General features: G+C 57.9%; 2 protein-coding genes across 2 annotated transcripts; one reads left to right on the top strand and one right to left on the bottom strand.

The window, feature by feature from the left end:
• Window positions 1–213: 213 nt before the first annotated feature.
• Window positions 214–4,567, bottom strand: CD2BP2 (CD2 cytoplasmic tail binding protein 2). Its single transcript, XM_030970561.1, has 6 exons — window positions 4,490–4,567; window positions 3,572–3,697; window positions 2,509–2,604; window positions 1,503–1,809; window positions 1,132–1,235; window positions 214–407 (listed from the first exon to the last, which is right to left on the bottom strand). Exons 1-6 carry the CDS (start codon window positions 4,565–4,567, stop codon window positions 285–287), a joined length of 834 nt encoding a protein of 277 aa, XP_030826421.1. The 3' UTR covers window positions 214–284.
• Window positions 4,568–6,495: 1,928 nt separating this feature from the next.
• Window positions 6,496–11,469, top strand: LOC115916820 (histone-lysine N-methyltransferase SETD1B-A-like). The gene is made up of 6 exons (XM_030970560.1): window positions 6,496–6,583; window positions 6,695–6,972; window positions 8,367–8,522; window positions 10,236–10,334; window positions 10,910–10,963; window positions 11,230–11,469. Exons 1-6 carry the CDS (start codon window positions 6,496–6,498, stop codon window positions 11,467–11,469), a joined length of 915 nt encoding a protein of 304 aa, XP_030826420.1.
• The last annotated feature ends 5,517 nt before the right edge of the window (window positions 11,470–16,986 follow it).

Here is a 16,986-nt window from a genome sequence, read left to right as displayed (position 1 = left end):
TCTGGGGGCGTTTCTGGGGCCCGGCCCCTCCCCCACCCCTCTCTCTCCCCCCCCAGGCTCCCCCGCCCTGAGGCCGCGCCCGCCCCTCCCCCACCGCCGACGCAGAGGGGGGAGGGGCGGCCCCTCCCCCACTGCCAAAGGAGAGGGGGGAGGGGCCGCCCCTCCCCCACCGCGGACCCCAAAAAAAAAGAAAAAAACCCCAAAAAATCCCGAATTGCACCCAAACGCGGGCTCGGAGTCGCGTTTATTGCGCGGGGCGGGGTTTTGGGCGAGTTCCGGCGATTTCAGGTGTAGAGCTGGAAGTCGACGCGGCCGCAGTCGTAGAAGGGCCCAGGGGGGTTGGGGGGGTCCACGCGGCGGCACCGCGCCCCTCCCCCGCCCTGGAAGTACCCCTGGGCCGCCCACTCCTGGGGGGGGAGGGGAGGGGAGGGGTCAGCGCGGGACACGCCCACAAATCCCCCCCCAAAAAAATCCCTTAAAAACTTCCCCGACAGTTCCTGAAAATCCACCCAAAAATCTTCTAAAAACCCTCCCCAAAATCCCTTAAAATCCTCATAAGCTGCCCCCCAAAATTCCTTAAAAATCCTCCCAAAAATCCCCTTTAAATCCTCCCAAAAATTCCTTAAAATCCACCCAAAAATTCCTTAAAATCCACCCAAAAATCCCTTTAAAATCCTCTCTAAAATCCCCTCAAAATCCCATTAAAATTCCCCTAAATCCCCCCTAAAAACCCCCTTAAAACCTCCCTAAAACCATCCCAACAATCCTCTTAAAATCCTCCCAAAAACGTGTTCAAATGCCCCAAAAAATCGCCAGAAAAAACCATTCTCAAAGTCCCTCAAAATCCCCCTTAAAAATCCCCTTATCCCTCCCAAAACCCCTTAAAATCCACCCAAAAAAGCCCCTCCAAAATCCCCTTAAAAACCTCCCTAAAATCCTTCAAAATCCACCCAAAAATCCCCATTAAAACCCCCCACAACCCTTTTAAAAACGTCCCCAAAACCCCTGAAATCCACCCAAAAATGCCCTTAAAAAGAAAAAAAGAATCTCCCCAAAATTTCCCCCCAATGCAATGTAGGGGGGCGGGGTCTGACGATGCCCCGCCCCCTCTGCAGGCCCCGGCCCCCTCACCTGCATCTGGGCGCTGCTGAATGGACCGAACAGCTCCGGGGGGGCGGCGCCGTCCCCCTGCCCCTCCCCCCCCCAGTGATACTCCCACAGCACCTCGGGCAGCGCTGGGGGGGGGAGGGGCCGGTCAGGGCGCGCGCCCCTCCCCAACCCCCATTGACCCCTCCCCCACCCCTTAAACCCCTCCCCCAACCCTGAAACCCCTCCCCCAACCCCCCAAAATCCCCTCAGGCTCCTCCCCCGGACCCCTAAGCCCCTCCCCATCCCTCCAGACCCCTCCCCCACCCCTTAAACCCCTCCCACAACACCTCAAGCCCCTCCCCCACCCCCCCAAATCCCCCCCCCCCCTCTCCCCGCCCCTCCCCCGCACTCACCCTCCCTTTGCCCCTCCCCCTCCTCCTCGGGGGGGGCGAACATGTCCAGGGGGGCGGGGCTGCGGCTCGGCCCCTCCCCCTCCTCCTTTGGCTCCTCCTCCTCCTCCTCCTGCTGTCCGTGCCCCTCCCCCCACGGGCCGGGCGAGGCGGGGGCGTGTCCGGGCGAGGCGGGGGCGTGTCCGGGCGAGGCGAGGCCCCGCCCCCGGCCCAGCCCCCGCAGCCGGGCCTGCAGCCGCTCCCGCTCTCGCCCAGGACCCCCAGCACCCCCGGGCCACCAGCGCGTCGCCAGCGCCACCAGCGCCTCCAGCTCCCGGCGGGGGCGGCGCCCGGCCCCGCCCCCGGCCCCGCCCGCGGGCCGCCCCGCCCCGCCCCAGCGCCGCAGCGCCCCGCCCACCGTCTCGCCGGGGCGGAGCAGCTCCAGCACCTCCCCCAGCAGGTGGGGGAGGGGCGGCGGCGGGGAGGGGGAGGGGTCCCGCTGGGGGAGGGGCCGGGGCTTGATGGGCATCTGCGGGGGGGGGGGGGGGGGGTTAGGGGTGGGGGCTCCACCCACAGCGGATACAGGCTCCTCCCACAATGGACACAGGCCCCTCCCTCCATCCCACATCCCTCCCCCTTCACCCTGAGCTCCTCCCCCACTCCTTTTTAAGCCACTCCCCCTTTTACCCAAAGCCCCTCCCCTGATGGGCGCACCCCCCACACTAAGCCCCTCCCCCACGCTTTCTAAGCCACTCCCCTTGCTCCTCCCCCACCCTTTGCCCCTCCCCCATGCCCCCCCCCGTGGCCCCGCCCCCTCACCCCCTGGATCTGCTCCAGCCCCTCCCCAGCCCCGTGGCCTGGCCCCCCTGAGGCCCCGCCCCCCCCGTGGCCCCGCCCCCTCACCCCCTGATCTGGCCCCTCCCCCAGCCCCGTGGCCTCCCCCCTGTGGCCCCGCCCCCTCACCCCTGGATCTGCTCCAGCCCCGACCCCAGCCCCGTGGCCCCGCCCCCCCGTGGCCCCGCCCCCTCACCCCCTGGATCTGCTCCAGGCAGGGGTCGGGCCGCTCGCGCTGGGGGCGGGGCAGGAAGTGCCCGTGGGGGTCAAAGCGCCCCTCCCCCAGCTCCTCCTCCAGGTTGAAGGGGGTGAGGGGCACCGGCCCCTCCCCCACCCCCGGGGCGGGGCCCGGCTCCTGCCCTGGGGGAGGGGCCACGGGGGGAGCGTCAGGAAACGGCACAAAAATGACCCAAAAATGACCCAAAAATGACCCAAAACCGCCCGAAAATGACCCAAAAATGACCCAAAAATGACCCAAAACCGCCTGAAAATGACCCAAAACCGCCCGAAAATGACCCAAAACCGCCCCCAAATTCTGCCTCAAAAAATCGCCAAAACTGACCCCAAATCAACCCAAAAACGCACCCCAAAATCCACCCAAAACACATCGTAAAAACACCCAAAAATCCCCCCAAAATCCTACCTGAAATTACCACCAAAATCCCCCAAAATTACCCCAAAACCGACTCAAAAACCCACCCAGAACGCAGCCCGAAAACCCACCCAAAATCCCCCAAAATCACCCCAAAAAATCCACCCAAAAATCCCCCAAACCCCCCAAAATCCACCCAAAACCCTCCCAAAAAACATCGTGAAAAATCCCCCAAAATTCCCCCAAAATTACCACAAAAATCCCTTAAAATTACCCCAAAACCCACTCAAAAATCCGCCCAAAACACATCACAAAAATCCACCCCAAGTTCCTCAAAATCCACCCCAAAAATCCACCCAAAAGTGCCCCCAAACCCCCCAAAATCCAGCCAAAACCCTCCCAAAAAACACCGTAAAAATCTCCCAAAAATTACCACAAAAATCCCTTAAAATTACCCCAAAACCAACTCAAAAACCCACCCAGAACATAGCCCAAAACCCACCCAAAATCCCCCGAAATCACCCCAAAAACACCCCCCAAAACACTGCAAAAAACCACCGTAAAAATCCCCAAAAATCGCCCCAAAAATCCCCCAGAATGACCCCAAACCCCGCTCCAATCCCGCCCAGGACAAACCGACCCAAAATCGCCGGAATTGGCCCCAAACCGGCTCACCCTCCACGGGGGGTCCCTGCTGCTCTTCCTCCTCCTCCTCCTCCTCCTCCTCGTCCTCGTCGCTGTCCAGGGACGGCTGCGCCGGGAAGCGGCTCCCGGGCCCCCCCACGGCCACCGACTGACCCAAAAATGGCAAAATTCACCCCAAAACAGAGACAGCCCCGAGCAGCGGCTCCCGGGCCCCCCCACGGACATGGACTGACCCAAAACCGGCAAAATTCACCCCAAAAATTCATCCCAAATTCAGAGACACCCAGGGCTCCCCCACGGCCATGAACTGACCCAAAAACGGCAAAATTTAACCCAAAATATCCTTGAGACATTCCTGAGGATCCCGGGCCCCCCCACGGCCACCGACTGACCCAAAAATGGCAAAATTCACCCCAAAACAGAGACAGCCCCGAGCAGCGGCTCCCGGGCCCCCCCACGGACATGGACTGACCCAAAATTCACCCCAAAAATATCCTTGAGACATTCCTGAGAATGCCAGGCCCCCCCACGGACACCGACTGACCCAAAATCGGCAAAATTCACCCCAAAATTCATCCCAAATTCAGAGACACCCAGGGCTCCCCCACGGCCATGAACTGACCCAAAAATGGCAAAATTTAACCCAAAATATCCTTGAGACATTCCTGAGGATCCCGGGCCCCCCATGGCAACAGCCTGACCCAAAATACCCAAAATTCACCCCAAAAATTCATCCTGAGACATCCCAAATTCAGAGACATCCCGGGCCCCCCACGGCCACGGCCTGGAGACCCAAAATACCCAAAATTCCCCAAAATTCGCCCAAAGCGCCCCACGCCTCGGCACCCAAACCCGCCCCCGTGACCCCGCAGTGACCCCGCGGTGACCCCGTGACCCCGCGGTGACCCCGTGACCCCGCGGTGACCCCGTGACCCCTCACCCGCCGTTTCCGGGGCGGCTCCTCCGGCCCCTCCCCCTCCCCCGGGGGCTCCTCGAACGTCACGCGGCGCCGCAGCATCCTGTAATTAACGGTAATTAACGCTAATTAGAGCTAATTAATGCCATTAACAGTGTCCTAACGAACCCCCAGTGCCGCAGCATCCTGTAATTAACGGTAATTAACGGTAATTAGCGCTAATTAGAGCTAATTAATGCCATTGACAGGGTCCTAACGAACCCCCAGGCCGCAGCATCCTGTAATTAACGTAATTAACGGTAATTAATGCTAATTAATGCTAATTAATGTCATTAACAGCACCCTAATGAACCCCCCGGCACCACAGCATCCTGTAATTAACGGTAATTAACGGTAATTAGCGGTAATTAATGCTAATTAACAGTAATTAATGTCACTGACAGTGTCCTAACGAACCCCCCGGCGCCGCAGCATCCTGTAATTAACGGTAATTAACGCTAATTAACAGTAATTAACACTAATTAATGTCATTGACAGCTCCCTAACGAACCCCCAGTGCCGCAGCATCCTGTAATTAACGGTAATTAACGCTAATTAGCGCTAATTAGAGCTAATTAATGCCATTGACAGTGTCCTAATGAACCCCCCGGTGCCGCAGCATCCTGCAATTAACGGTAATTAACGCTAATTAGTGCTAATTAACAGTAATTAACAGTAATTAATGTCATTAACAGCACCCTAATACACCCCTGCGCCGCAGCATCCTGTAATTAACGTTAATTAACACGAATTAATTAATTAATGGCGTCCTATTTAACCCCCCGTGCTTCAGCACGGCAGTAATTAGCTGTAATTAACACTAATTAATGTGATTAATTAATTGACAGCGCCCCAGTTAACCCCTCTGCGCTGCTACAGGACTGTAATTAACAGTAATTAGTGCAATTAGCGCTAATGAATGTAATTAATTTAATTAATGTAATTAATAGTCCCCCAGTAAACTCGTCCTGCCCTTGGCTGTAATTAACGATAATTAACGTAATTAATTAATGGCATGCCACTCAATTAGCGGTAATTAATTAGTGTAATTGTTATAAATGATGAATGAATTAATGGTTAATGAGTTAATTAATGACCCCCCCCATCTTTAGCCCCGATTGACCGCGGCTCCCTCTCAGCAGCAGGAATAATGAATAATTGTAATTAATTAATTACTCCCTCATTAGCCCCTAATTAGCGGTAATTAGTGTAATTAACCCTCCCCTCATCATTAGCCCCTAATTAACGGCCGATTGTCTGCCCTTTATATCCCCTAATTACCGACTCAAATTAGCCCCAACGCCCCCCTAATTAACCGCTAATTAGCGCCCCGGCCTTCATTAGCGACCGTAATTAACCGCAATTAGCGCCGGCCCCGCCCCCTCGGCCCCCGGCCCGCCCCGGGCCGCAATTAACGGCCCCAATTAACCCCCGCTGGCCCTCGTTAGCCCCCCTTCATTTGCATATGCAAATGAGCCGCGAGCGCGCTCCGGACCCGGCGGCGGCGGCGCGGCTCCCGGCGCTCGCAGTGACGTCAGCGGGCGGCGACGCCGCGCGCGGGAAGTGACGTCACGCCCGCCGCCGCCGTCACCGCCTCCTCTTAAAGGCGCCGCGCCGCCGTTTTCCCAGGAGCCGCCCCCCAGTGCCAATTTCGGCGTTTTTACGCCCAAACTTACGGGGAAAAGGAGCGGCGGCGGCCTCGGGATTCGGTAAAATTCGGTGAAACCGAACGGGGAGCGGAGAGCGGCCCGGACACGGCGAGGGGCGGTGCCGCCGCCGCGCGTGCGCAGAGCGAGGCCCCGCCTCCCCTCCCTCACGGCCGCCGGCCGCAGATTCGCCACGGGAACGGAAGGCGAAAACAACCCTGGGAAATAAAAACCGAAATAATCCCGGAAGGGCACCAAAAAAGCGTTAAAGGCGGAAAAACGCCGATTAACTCGCAGAAACGGGCTCGGAACGCGCCGAAGTGAGGCCAAGGGCCCGTAAAGGCGATGTGGCGAAAGTGCGGGCGGCGGCAGATTCGCCACGGCCGCCGCGCCGCTCTCCGCTCCGCGCCCTCCGCGCGGAACCCGCCACCCGGCTAAATTCCCCCCGTGTTTTTTGTGGCTGTTTTGGGGTGATTCCGGGCGTTTTCCGCCCTGGGGGGACGGAAGGGAAACGGGGGGGGGGCGAGGGCGCGTGTGTGGAAAGTGCGGGCGCGGCCGTTGCCGCTCTCGCGAGAGCCGCGCGGGCGCGACTTCCGGCGCAGGCTCCGCCCCTCTCCCCTCAGCCGCGGCCGGCGGCGGCGCCGGGAGCCCCGAAAAGGCCGAAAATTGCCCCAAAAACGCCGAAAATTGCCCCAAAAGCGCCGCGGGAGCGCCCGGAACCGCCAGGAGCCGCCCCGGAAACCCCCGCGGGGCCTCCCCGGGCGGCCGAACCCGCCCCGCGCCTCCCCCGGCCCGCGGAGGGGGCGGCGGCGGCGGCCGGAGGTGAGCGGGGGGCGGCGTGAGGGGAAATTGGGGAAATTTGGGGAAATTTGGGGGAATTCGGGGTTTGAGGGGGGAATTGAGGGAGTTTGGGGGGAATTGGAGGCGTTTGGGGGGATTTGGGGCCGGTTCTGAGGAGAATTTGAGGAGGAATTGGGATTGGGGGGAATTTGAGGTGAATTTGGGGGGATTTGGGAGTTGAGGGGGTTTGGGTGGAACTGGGGGGATTTGAAGCGAATTTTGGGGGGAAATTGGGGGAATTTGGGGAGATTTGGGACTTGAGAGGGGTTTGAGGGAGATTTGGGATTTCGGGGGGGATTTTGAGGGGATTTGGGGGAGAATTGGGGGAATTTGGGGGGAAACTTGGGCGGAATTGGGGTGGGAATTTGGGCTGAATTTGGGGAGGAATTTGGGGGGATTTGGGAGGAATTGTGATTTGAGAGAATTTGAGGGAGTTTTTGGGGAATTTGGGGGGATTTCAGGGAATTTGGGGCGGGATTTGGGGCAGGGAATTGGGTGGATTTCGGGGGGATTCGGGGCAGGAATTTGGGGAAAATTGAGGGGATTTTGTGGGCATTTGGGGCGGAATTTGGGGGGGATTTTGGGCAGAATTCGGGGAATTTGGGGGCGGTGTGTGCAGGGTTGGGGTTTGGGGGAATTTAGGGTGGGTTCGTGCAGATTTTGGGGGGATTTGTGCAGATTTTGGGTGGATTTATGGGGATTTTGGATACATTTATGCAGATTTTGGGTACGTTTATATAGATTTTGGGTGGATTTATATAGACTTTGGGTACATTTTTACAGATTTTGGGCGGGTTTAGGCAGATTTTGAATGGATTTGAGTGGATTTATGCAGGTTTTGGGCACATTTATGTAGATTTTGGGTGGATTTCTACAGATTTTGGGTGGATTTATGGGGATTTTGGATAGATTTATATAGATTTTGGGTATGTTTATACAGATTTTGGGTGGATTTGTGCAGATTTTGGGTGGATTTGTGCAGATTTTGGGTGGATTCAGGCAGATTTTGGGTGGATTTGTGCAGATTTTGGGTGGATTTGTGCAGATTTTGGGTGGATTTATGCAGATTTTGGGTGGATTTAAGCAGATTTTGTGTACATTTATGTAGATTTTGGGTGGATTTATGCAGATTTTGTGTACATTTAAGCAGATTTTGGGTACATTTTTGTAGATTTTGGGTGTATTTATGCAGATTTTGGGTACATTTAGCGCCGATTTGCTCCCCGCGGGGTCAATGCGGCGGGGGCATGGAGCCCCAGGACCCCCAGTGTCCATTTTTGGGTGGATTTAAGCAGATTTTGGGCGGATTTAAGCAGATTTTGTGTACATTTAAGCAGATTTCAGGTGTATTTAGCGCCGGTTTGCTCTCCCCGCAGGGTCAATGCGGCGGGGGCATGGAGCCCGAGCCGGGGGGTGACACCCCCAGGACCCCCAGCGTGCCCTGGCGCAGTTACAAGCTGCTGCTGGACCCCGCTCTGCGCCGGGGGGGACAGAAGCTCTACAGATACGATGGCGTGCACTTCAGCGTGCCCGTGAGTCGCCCAGACCGCCCCGAAACTGCCCCGAAATCGTGCTGAAATGGCAACACAAACCGCCCCGAAACTGCCCTGAAACTGCCCCGAAATCTCACCCAAAACCGCCCCGAAACTGCCCCAAAATCGCAATGAAATGGCACCAGAAACTGCCCCAAAACTGCCCCGAAATTGCGCTGAAATGGCACCACAAACCGCCCCGAAATTGCCCTGAAATCTCACCCAAAACCGCCCCGGAACTGCCCCAAAATCGTGCTGAAATGGCACCCAAAACTGCCCCAAAACTGCCCCAAAATCGTGCTGAGATGGCACCCAAAACTGCCCCAAAACTGCCCCAAAATCGTGCTGAAATGGCACCACAAACCGCCCCGAAACTGCCCTGAAACTGCCCTGAAATCTCACCCAAAACTGCCCCAAAATTGCCCTGACATGTCACCCAAAACCGCCCTGAAAGTGTCCCCAAACTGCCCCAAAATCATGCTGAAATGGCACCAGAAACCGTCCTGAAATGGCGCCCAAAACCGCCCCGAAATTATCCCAAAATTGCCCTGAAATCTCACCCAAAACTGCCCCGAAATCGCGCTGAAATGGCACCAGAAACTGCCCCAAAATTGCACTGAAATGGCACCACAAACCGCCCCGAAACTGCCCCAAAATCGTGCTGAAATGGCACCCAAAACCACCCTGAAATTACCCCAAAATCGTGCTGAAATGGCACCAGAAACCGCCCCGAAATGCCACTGAAATCTCACCTTAAACAGCCCCAAAAGTGCCTCCAAATCTCACCCAAAACTGCCCCAAAATGGCCCCAAAACCGCCCAAAATCTCACCCAAAATCACCCCAAGACTGCCCCAAAACCTTACCTAAAACTACCCCAAAAATCTCAGTTAAGATTGGCCCAAAATCACCCCAAAACTCCCCCCAAATCTTGCCTAAAACTGCCCCAAAATCTCATCCAAAACTGCCCCAAAACCGCCCTGAAAGTGCCCCAAAAACTGCCCCAAAATCTCACCCGAAACAACCCTGAAAGTGCCCCCAAACTGCCCCAAAATCACAACTGAAAATGGCACAAAACCAACCCAAACCCTGTCCCGAAATCTCACCCAAAACAGCCCCAAAACCGCCCTGAACCTGCGCCAAAACTGCCCCAAAACTGCCCCAAAATCACAACTAAAAAAGGCGCAAAACCAGCCCAAAACCTGCCCCAAATCTCACCCAAAACAGCCCCAAAACCGCTGGGTTTGCGTTTTCCTGCGCTTTTGGGATTTCCCGCCCCTGCTTGGGGTTTGGGGCGGTTTTGTGCCGTTTAGGGCGGTTTTGGGGTGCTGACTCTGTTTTTGGGGTGCTAACTGTATTTTTGGGTGTTTTTGGGGCGCAGGATTCAGGGTTCCCCCCGGCCGGGCCCGTGCAGGACCCGCGGTTTTGGGTGGTTTTGGGTGGGTTTGTGCACTTTTGGGTGGTTTTGTGCTGGTTTTGGGGTTCTGACTGTGTTTTTGGGGTGCTAACTGTATTTTTGGATGTTTTTGGGGCGCAGGACTCGGGGTTCCTGGGCCTGTGCAGGACCCGCAGTTTTGGGTGGTTTGTGCCGTTTTGGGTGGGTTTGTGCCGTTTTGGGTGGGTTTGTGCCGTTTTTGGGGTACAGATACTGGTTTTAGGATGCTGACTCTGTTTTTGGGGTGCTAACTGTATTTTTGGGTGTTTCTGGGGCGCAGGACTCGGGGTTCCCCCCGGCCGGGCCCGTGCAGGACCCGCGGCCCCGCAGGATCTGGGCCAAGCACCGGGACCTGTCGCTGCCCGTGCCCAAATTCAAGGTGAGAACGCGGGGTTTTGGGGATTTGGGGTCCGTTATGGGGGATTTGGGGGTTTGTAGGGGATTTTGGGGCTGGATTTGGGGTGTTTGGGGTGTTTGGGGTTGGGGTTTGGGGGGCTTGGGGCTGGATTCCCAAGTTCAAGGTGAGAATTCAGGGTTTTGGGGTTTTTTGGGGGGTTTGGGGTGGTTTTGGGGTTTGGGGAGGGGCTTTCACATATTTCAGTGACATTCCCAAGTTCAAGGTTTTGAATAGCTGGATTTTTATAGGGGCAGGTGAAGGAGGGGCTGGGGGGAATTGGGGATTTGGGGTTTGGTTTTGGGGTTTGGGGTAGATTTGGGATATTTCCCAGCTGGATGAATTTTAGTGACACATTTTGGGTTAATTTGCTGTGATTTTGGGTCCATAGCTGGATGAATTTTACGTGGGCCAGGTGCCCCTGAAGGAGGGGCTGGGATTTGGGGATGGATTTGGGATTTGGGCTGTGTTTCACTGATGGGATTTGGGATGGATTTGGGATTTCAGTGATATTTCACTGACACATTTTGGGTTAATTTGGGATATTTTTGGGCTCCCAGCTAGATGAGTTCTACGTGGGGCAGGTGCCCCTGAAGGAGGGGCTGGGATTTGGGGTTAGGTTTGGGGATTTCAGCCATGTTCCAGTGACATATTTTGGGTTAATTTGGAATATTTTTTGTGTCTGCAGCCATGATGACTGGTTTTGGGTTAATTTGGTGTGATTTTGGGTCCATAGCTAGATGAGTTCTACGTGGGGCAGGTGCCCCTGAAGGAGGGGCTGGGATTTGGGGTTAGGTTTGGGGATTTCTCAGCGACAACATTTTGGGTTAATTGGGGATTTTCCTGCAGCTAGATGAGTTCTACGCATGTGCCCCTGAAGGAGGTGACGTGGAGGGAGGACATCCGTGGAGGGCTGCTGCACCCCCGGACGCGCAAGCACCTGGGGCTGGCGGCGGTGCTGCTCACCCCCGACGCTGCAGCACCTGGGGGCTGGCGCTGGCACCTTCGACACCGCGGCATCAAGTACACCTGCACAACGCCACCGTCATGGGCACGGCTATCCATGCACAGCTGGATGTCAGGGGTGAGCTATGGGGGATTTATTGGGGTTTTATACTGATTTATTGGGGTTTTGTATTGATTTTTGGGGTGTTTATATTGATTTATTGGGGTTTTGTATTGATTTATTGGGGTGCGTGCGGCACCTGCACAACGCCACCGTCATGGGCACGGCCATCCATGCACAGCTCGATGTCAGGGGTGAGCTATGGGGCCAGTTATGGGGGATTTGGGGTCAGTTATGGGGGACTTGGGGTCAGGTATCGGGGATTTGTGGGGTTTGGAGTCAGTTATTGGGGATTTGGGATCAGTTATAGGGGATTTGGGGTCGGTTATAGGGCATTTATGGAGTTTGGGGTCAGTTATTGGGGATTTGGGGTCAGTTATTGGGGATTTGGGGTCAGTTATAGGGTATTTGTGGGATTTGGGGTCAGTTATTGGGGATTTGGGATCAGTTATAGGACATTTATGGGGTTTGGGATCAGTTATAGAGGATTTATGGGGTTTGGGATCAGTTATGGGGTGTTTAGGGTCAGTTATAGGGGGTTTGTGGGGTTTGGGGTCGGTTATTGGGGATTTGGGGTCAGTTGTAGGAGATTTATGGGGGATTTGTGGGGATTTGTGGGGTTTGGGATCAGTTATAGGGGATTTGGGATGGGTTATAGGAGATTTAGAGTCAGTTATAGGGGATTTGGGGTCAGTTATAGGGGGTTTGTGGGGTTTGGGGTCAGGTATTGGGGATTTAGGGTCAGTTATAGCAGATTTGGGGCTCAGTTGTAGCAGATTTGGGGTCAGTTGTAGCAGATTTGGGGTCAGTTGTAGCAGATTTGGGGTCAGTTGTAGCAGATTTGGGGTCAGTTATAGCAGATTTGGGGTCAGTTATAGCAGATTTGGGGTCAGTTGTAGCAGATTTGGGGTCAGTTATAGCAGATTTGGGGTTAGTTATAGGGGATTTGGGATCAGTTGTAGCGGATTTGGGGTCAGTTGTAGCAGATTTGGGGCTCAGTTATAGCGGATTTGGGGTCAGTTGTAGCAGATTTGGGGTCAGTTATAGGGGATTTGGGGTCAGTTGTAGCAGATTTGGGGTCAGTTATAGGGGATTTGGGGTCAGTTATAGCAGATTTGGGGTCAGTTATAGCAGATTTGGGGTCAGTTATAGCAGATTTGGGGTCAGTTATAGCAGATTTGTGGGGCGTTTGTGGGGTGGCCGTGCCCCAGAGCCCGGATTTTGGGGCCCAGTGCAGGATGTTTGGGGTGGAACTGCCCCAAATTCCGGATGTTTGGGGTGGAACTGCCCCAAATCCCAGCTGTAGGTGTGGCTGTGCCCTGGGTGTCATTTTGGGGCTGAATTTTGGTTTTTCGGTCCATTTCAGGTCAGCAGAGGACGCAGCTGTACGAGCTGACCCCGGGCTGTTCCCCAGGCACTATTTTGGGGTTAATTTCGGTGTTTTTGGTCCATTTCAGGCCAGCACAGGATGAAGCTGTACGACCTCATCGTCAGCGGCTCCTACACGCCCCAGACTCTGTTTTTGGGGTTAATTTATGCATTTTTGGGGTTTTCCAGGCCAGCAGAGGATGAAGCTGTACGAGCTGACCCCAGGCTCTGTTTTTGGGGTTAATTTGGGTGTTTTTGGTCGGTTCCAGGCCAGCAGAGGATGAAGCTGTACGAGCTGACCCCGGGCACTATTTTGGGGTTAATTTGGGTGTTTTTGGGGTTTTCTAGGCCAGCAGAGGATGAAGCTGTACGACCTCATCGTCAGCGGCTCCTACACGCCCCAGACGGTGCCCACGGGGGGCAGCAAAGCCTCGGGGGACCGGGGGGACACGGTGAGGGGGCGGGTGGGATTTTGGGGGGATTTGGGGGGAATTTGGGGGGGGGGTTTGGGGTGCCCTGTTGGGTTTTAGGGATCCCTGGGAGGGAATTTGGGGGTCCCAGGGGGATTTGGGGGTCCCAGGGGGGATTTTGGGGGTCCCTGTTTTATTTTGGGGTCCTTGCCTTGTTTTGGGGGTCCCAGGGGGGATCTGGGGGTCCCAGGGGGGATTTTGGGGGTCCCTGTTGTATTAGGGATCTTGTGTTTTATTTTGGGGTCCCTGTTGGATTTCGGGGTCTCTGGTGGGGATTTTGGGGTCCCAGAGAGAAATTTTGGGGTCCCTCTTGCATTTTGGGGGTCCTTATAGGATTTTGGGGTCTGTGTTGTATTTTTGGGGGTCCTTATTGAATTTTGGGGTCTCTGGGGCTGTTTTGGGGGTTTTAGGGTGGGTTTTTGAGGGTCCTCATTGGATTTGGGGGTCTCTCGGGTATTTTGGGGTCCCTATTGGATTTTGGGGTTTCAGAGTGAATTTTTGGGGTCTCCCGGGTATTTTGGGGTCCCTGGGTGGATTTTGGGGTCCCCAGCTGTATTTCGGGGGTTTCAGGGTGGATTTTTGGGGTCCCTGGGTGGATTTTGGGGGTTTCAGAGTGAATTTTGGGGGTCCCTGGGTGAATTTTGAGGGTTTCAGGGTGTGTTTTTGGGGTCTCTCAGGTATTTCGGGGTCCCCTGTTGTATTTTGGGGTTTTCAGGGTGGATTTTGGGGTCCCTGGGTGGATTTTGGGGGTTTCAGGGTGAATTTTGGGGGTCCCTGGGTGAATTTTGGGGTTTCAGGGTCACTTTTGGGGGGTCCCTGGGTGGATTTTGGGGCCGCCCCCGCCCGAATTTTGGGGGTCCCCGGGTGAATTTCGGCCGAGTTTTTCGCCCCTCCCCCGGGCGCCGCCCCCTGGAACGGGGGTTTTTCAGGGGGGAGGGGCGGGGCCCGCGGCCTTTTGGGGTTTCAGAGTTCGCCCCGCCCCCGCCGCCCGGCCCCGCCCCCTTCGGGGCCTTCGCCGACGGGAGCCCCGCCCCCTTCGGCGGCAGGCCCGAGCCCCCCCGGGCGGCGGGGTCCCTCGGGGAAATGGGGGAAATGGGGCGCCGGGGGGATTTTGGGCCCCCAATGGGGATTTGGGGCCCGCGGCCTTGGGGCCCCCGGGCCCGCCGCCCGACGGGGGTTTGGGGAAATGGGGGAAAAATGGGGGAAACGGGGCGGCAGGGGAAAAATGGGGTCTGGGGCGGGGGGGATTTTGGGCAAAATGGGGATTTGGGGGGAAATGGGGGATTTTGGGCAAAATGGGGGTTTGGGGGAAACGGGGGATTTTGGGCAAAATGGGGTCTGGGGGGAAATGGGGGATTTTGGGCAAAATGGGGGTTTTGGGGAAATCCAAAATTTGCCCTTTTGGGGAAATCCCCGATTTTGGGGGTGTTTCAAAAATGGGGGTCTCCCCCATATTTGGGGGTTCCCATTTTTGGGGTCTCTCCCCAAAATTTTGGGGTCTCTCCCATTTTTGGGGGTGTTTTGGGCATTTTGGGGGTGTTTCCCCATTTTTTGGGATTTTCCCCATTTTTGGGGTCTCTCCCATTTTTGGGGTTTTTCCCCATTTTTGGGGTTTTCCCCATTTTTGGGGGTCTCTCCCCATTTTTGGGGGTCTCTCCCCCATTTTTGGGGGTCTCTCCCCCATTTTTGGGGGGTGTTTCCCCATTTTTGGGGTCTCTCCCCCATCTTTGGGGGTTTTTCCCCATTTTTGGGGGTTCTCCCCCATTTTTGGGGGGGTTCCCCATTTTTGGGGTCTCTCCCCCATTTTTGGGGGTCTCTCCCCCATTTTTGGGGGGTGTTTCCCCATTTTTGGGGTCTCTCCCCCATTTTCGGGCCGTCACTGACCCCTTCCCCCTCTCCCCCCCCCTCTCTTTCCAGGCTGCCCTTCCCCCCCCCCGACCCCTTCCCCTCCCCCCGCCGCCCCCCGGACGCCGCCCCCCCCGCCGTGCCTGGGGGCGGGGTCTCCGCGGGGGGCGGGGTCTCCTCCTCGCCCTTCCCCTCGCGCCGCGCCCCCCCTCCCCTCCCCCCGCCGCCCATCCCCCCGCCTCCGCCCATCCCCCCTCCCCCTCCCCCCTCGGCGGGCGGGGCCGGGGGCGGGGCCGGCTCCTCCTTCCTGCCGTTCGCGGCCCCGCCCCCGCTGCCGGTGCCGCGGGGGCTCCCCGGCGCGGGCGGGCTCGCCGGGCCCCGAGGGCGCCCCCGAGAGCGTTCCGTTCGCGCAGCACAGCAGCCTGGACTCGCGCATCGAGGCGCTGCTGCAGGCCGGCCAGCCGCGCTTCTTCGCCCCGCCCCCCGCCGACGAGGAGGAGGAGGAGCCAGGCGGAGAGGGGGCGGGGCCGCAGCGCCGCGGGGACACGCCCCTCCCCTCCTCCCCCCTCCGCCGCCGCGGCCCCGCCCCCCAGCCCGCCCAGCCCCGCCCCCCCCGCCGCTGTTGTGGGCGGGGACGGGACCCCCCTGCGGGTGGGGGAGGGGGAGGCGGGGGAGGGGCCGGGGGGCGCCCCCCACCCCCACCCCGAGGAGCCCCCCCAGGAGCCCCCCCCGGCCGCGGCGGGGGGAGGGGAGGATGGAGCCCCCCCCGGGAGCCCCCGGGAGAACGGGACGGACCGGGTGAGTGGGGGAGGGGCGGCGGGGGGTTGGGGGGGGGTTTTGGGGAAATTGGGGATTTGGGATGGTTTGGGGGGTTTAGGGGGATTTGGAGGGATTTTGGGGGGTTTGGGGGGATTTGTGACACTTTGGGGGTTTGGGATGGTTTTGGGGGGTTTGGGGAGGTTTGGGGGCTTTTGGGGGGAATTTGAGACACTTTGGGGGGGATTTGGGGAGGTTTGGGGATTTGGGTGGCTTTGGGACGTTTTTGGGGGATTTGGGACATTTTTGGGTAGAATTTGGCTGTTTTAGGGGTTGTTTGTGCATCAGTGCCCCCCAGCCCCCCTGACCCCCATTTTGGGGGGATTTGGGATATTTTGGGGGATTTGGGGCATTTTTGGGTAGAATGTGGCTGTTTTGGGGGCTGTCGGTGCCCCCTGACCCCCGTTTTGGGGGGATTTGGGGCATTTTGGGGGATTTGGGATATTTTTTGGGGGATTTGGGGCATTTTTGGGTAGAATGTGGCTGTTTTGGGGGCTGTCGGTGCCCCCTGACCCCTGTTTTGGGGGATTTGGGACATTTTTGGGGGATTTGGGGCATTTTTGGGTAGAATTCAGCTGTTTTGGGGGCAGTCGGTGCCCCCCAGCCCCCCTGACCCCCGTTTTTGGGGCGCTTTCCCCGTTTCCAGCTCTCCTCGGGGGAGGACATGGAAATCTCCTCCGACGACGCCGCCGACGCCCCTCCCCCCCCGCTGCCCCCCTCCCCTTTCCCCGAGCCGCCCCTTCCCCCCTCCTTCCCCCCCCCGCCGCCCCCCCTCATGGCCGTGCCCCCCCCCGCGGCCCCTCCCCCACGCCCCCCCCCCCGATTTCGGGGCCTCCCCCCCCCCACCCCCCCCGGGCCTGTTCGAGCTGCTGGGCCGCCTGGGGGGGGGCGGGGCCGCGGCGGGGGGCGCCCGCTGGGGGGGCGGGGCCGGGGGCGGGGCCGGCGTGCCCCGCCCCCTTCCAGCTGCAAACGCAGCTGCTGAGCCGGCTCCGCCCCTCGGCGGGGGCGGGGCGCCGGGCTCCAAGCCCCCCCGTTCGGGGTGGGCGTGGGCGTGCCCCCTTCGCCCCGCCCC

The sequence above is a fragment of the Camarhynchus parvulus genome, unplaced genomic scaffold, assembly GCF_901933205.1.
Source record: "Camarhynchus parvulus unplaced genomic scaffold, STF_HiC, whole genome shotgun sequence".
In the NCBI taxonomy this organism is placed as follows: domain Eukaryota; kingdom Metazoa; phylum Chordata; class Aves; order Passeriformes; family Thraupidae; genus Camarhynchus; species Camarhynchus parvulus.
This window is presented reverse-complemented; position numbering and strand designations above follow the sequence as displayed.

What these genes read in the sequence shown, in the direction of transcription:
- CD2BP2 (XM_030970561.1), bottom strand. Translation starts at nt 4,567, where the DNA reads ATGCTGCGGCGCCGCGTGACGTTCGAGGAGCCCCCGGGGGAGGGGGAG. An exon ending in AGCCGCCCCGGAAACGGCGG is followed by an intron (nt 3,698 to 4,489) that starts GTGAGGGGTCAC and finishes TTTTTGGGTCAG; the next exon opens with TCGGTGGCCGTGGGGGGGCC. An exon ending in CCCCCGTGGAGGGTGAGCCG is followed by an intron (nt 2,605 to 3,571) that starts GTTTGGGGCCAA and finishes TTCAACCTGGAG; the next exon opens with GAGGAGCTGGGGGAGGGGCG.
- LOC115916820 (XM_030970560.1), top strand. Translation starts at nt 6,496, where the DNA reads ATGTGGCGAAAGTGCGGGCGGCGGCAGATTCGCCACGGCCGCCGCGCC. An exon ending in CGCGCGGAACCCGCCACCCG is followed by an intron (nt 6,584 to 6,694) that starts GCTAAATTCCCC and finishes GTGTGTGGAAAG; the next exon opens with TGCGGGCGCGGCCGTTGCCG. An exon ending in AGGAGGGGCTGGGATTTGGG is followed by an intron (nt 10,964 to 11,229) that starts GTTAGGTTTGGG and finishes GTGCCCCTGAAG; the next exon opens with GAGGTGACGTGGAGGGAGGA.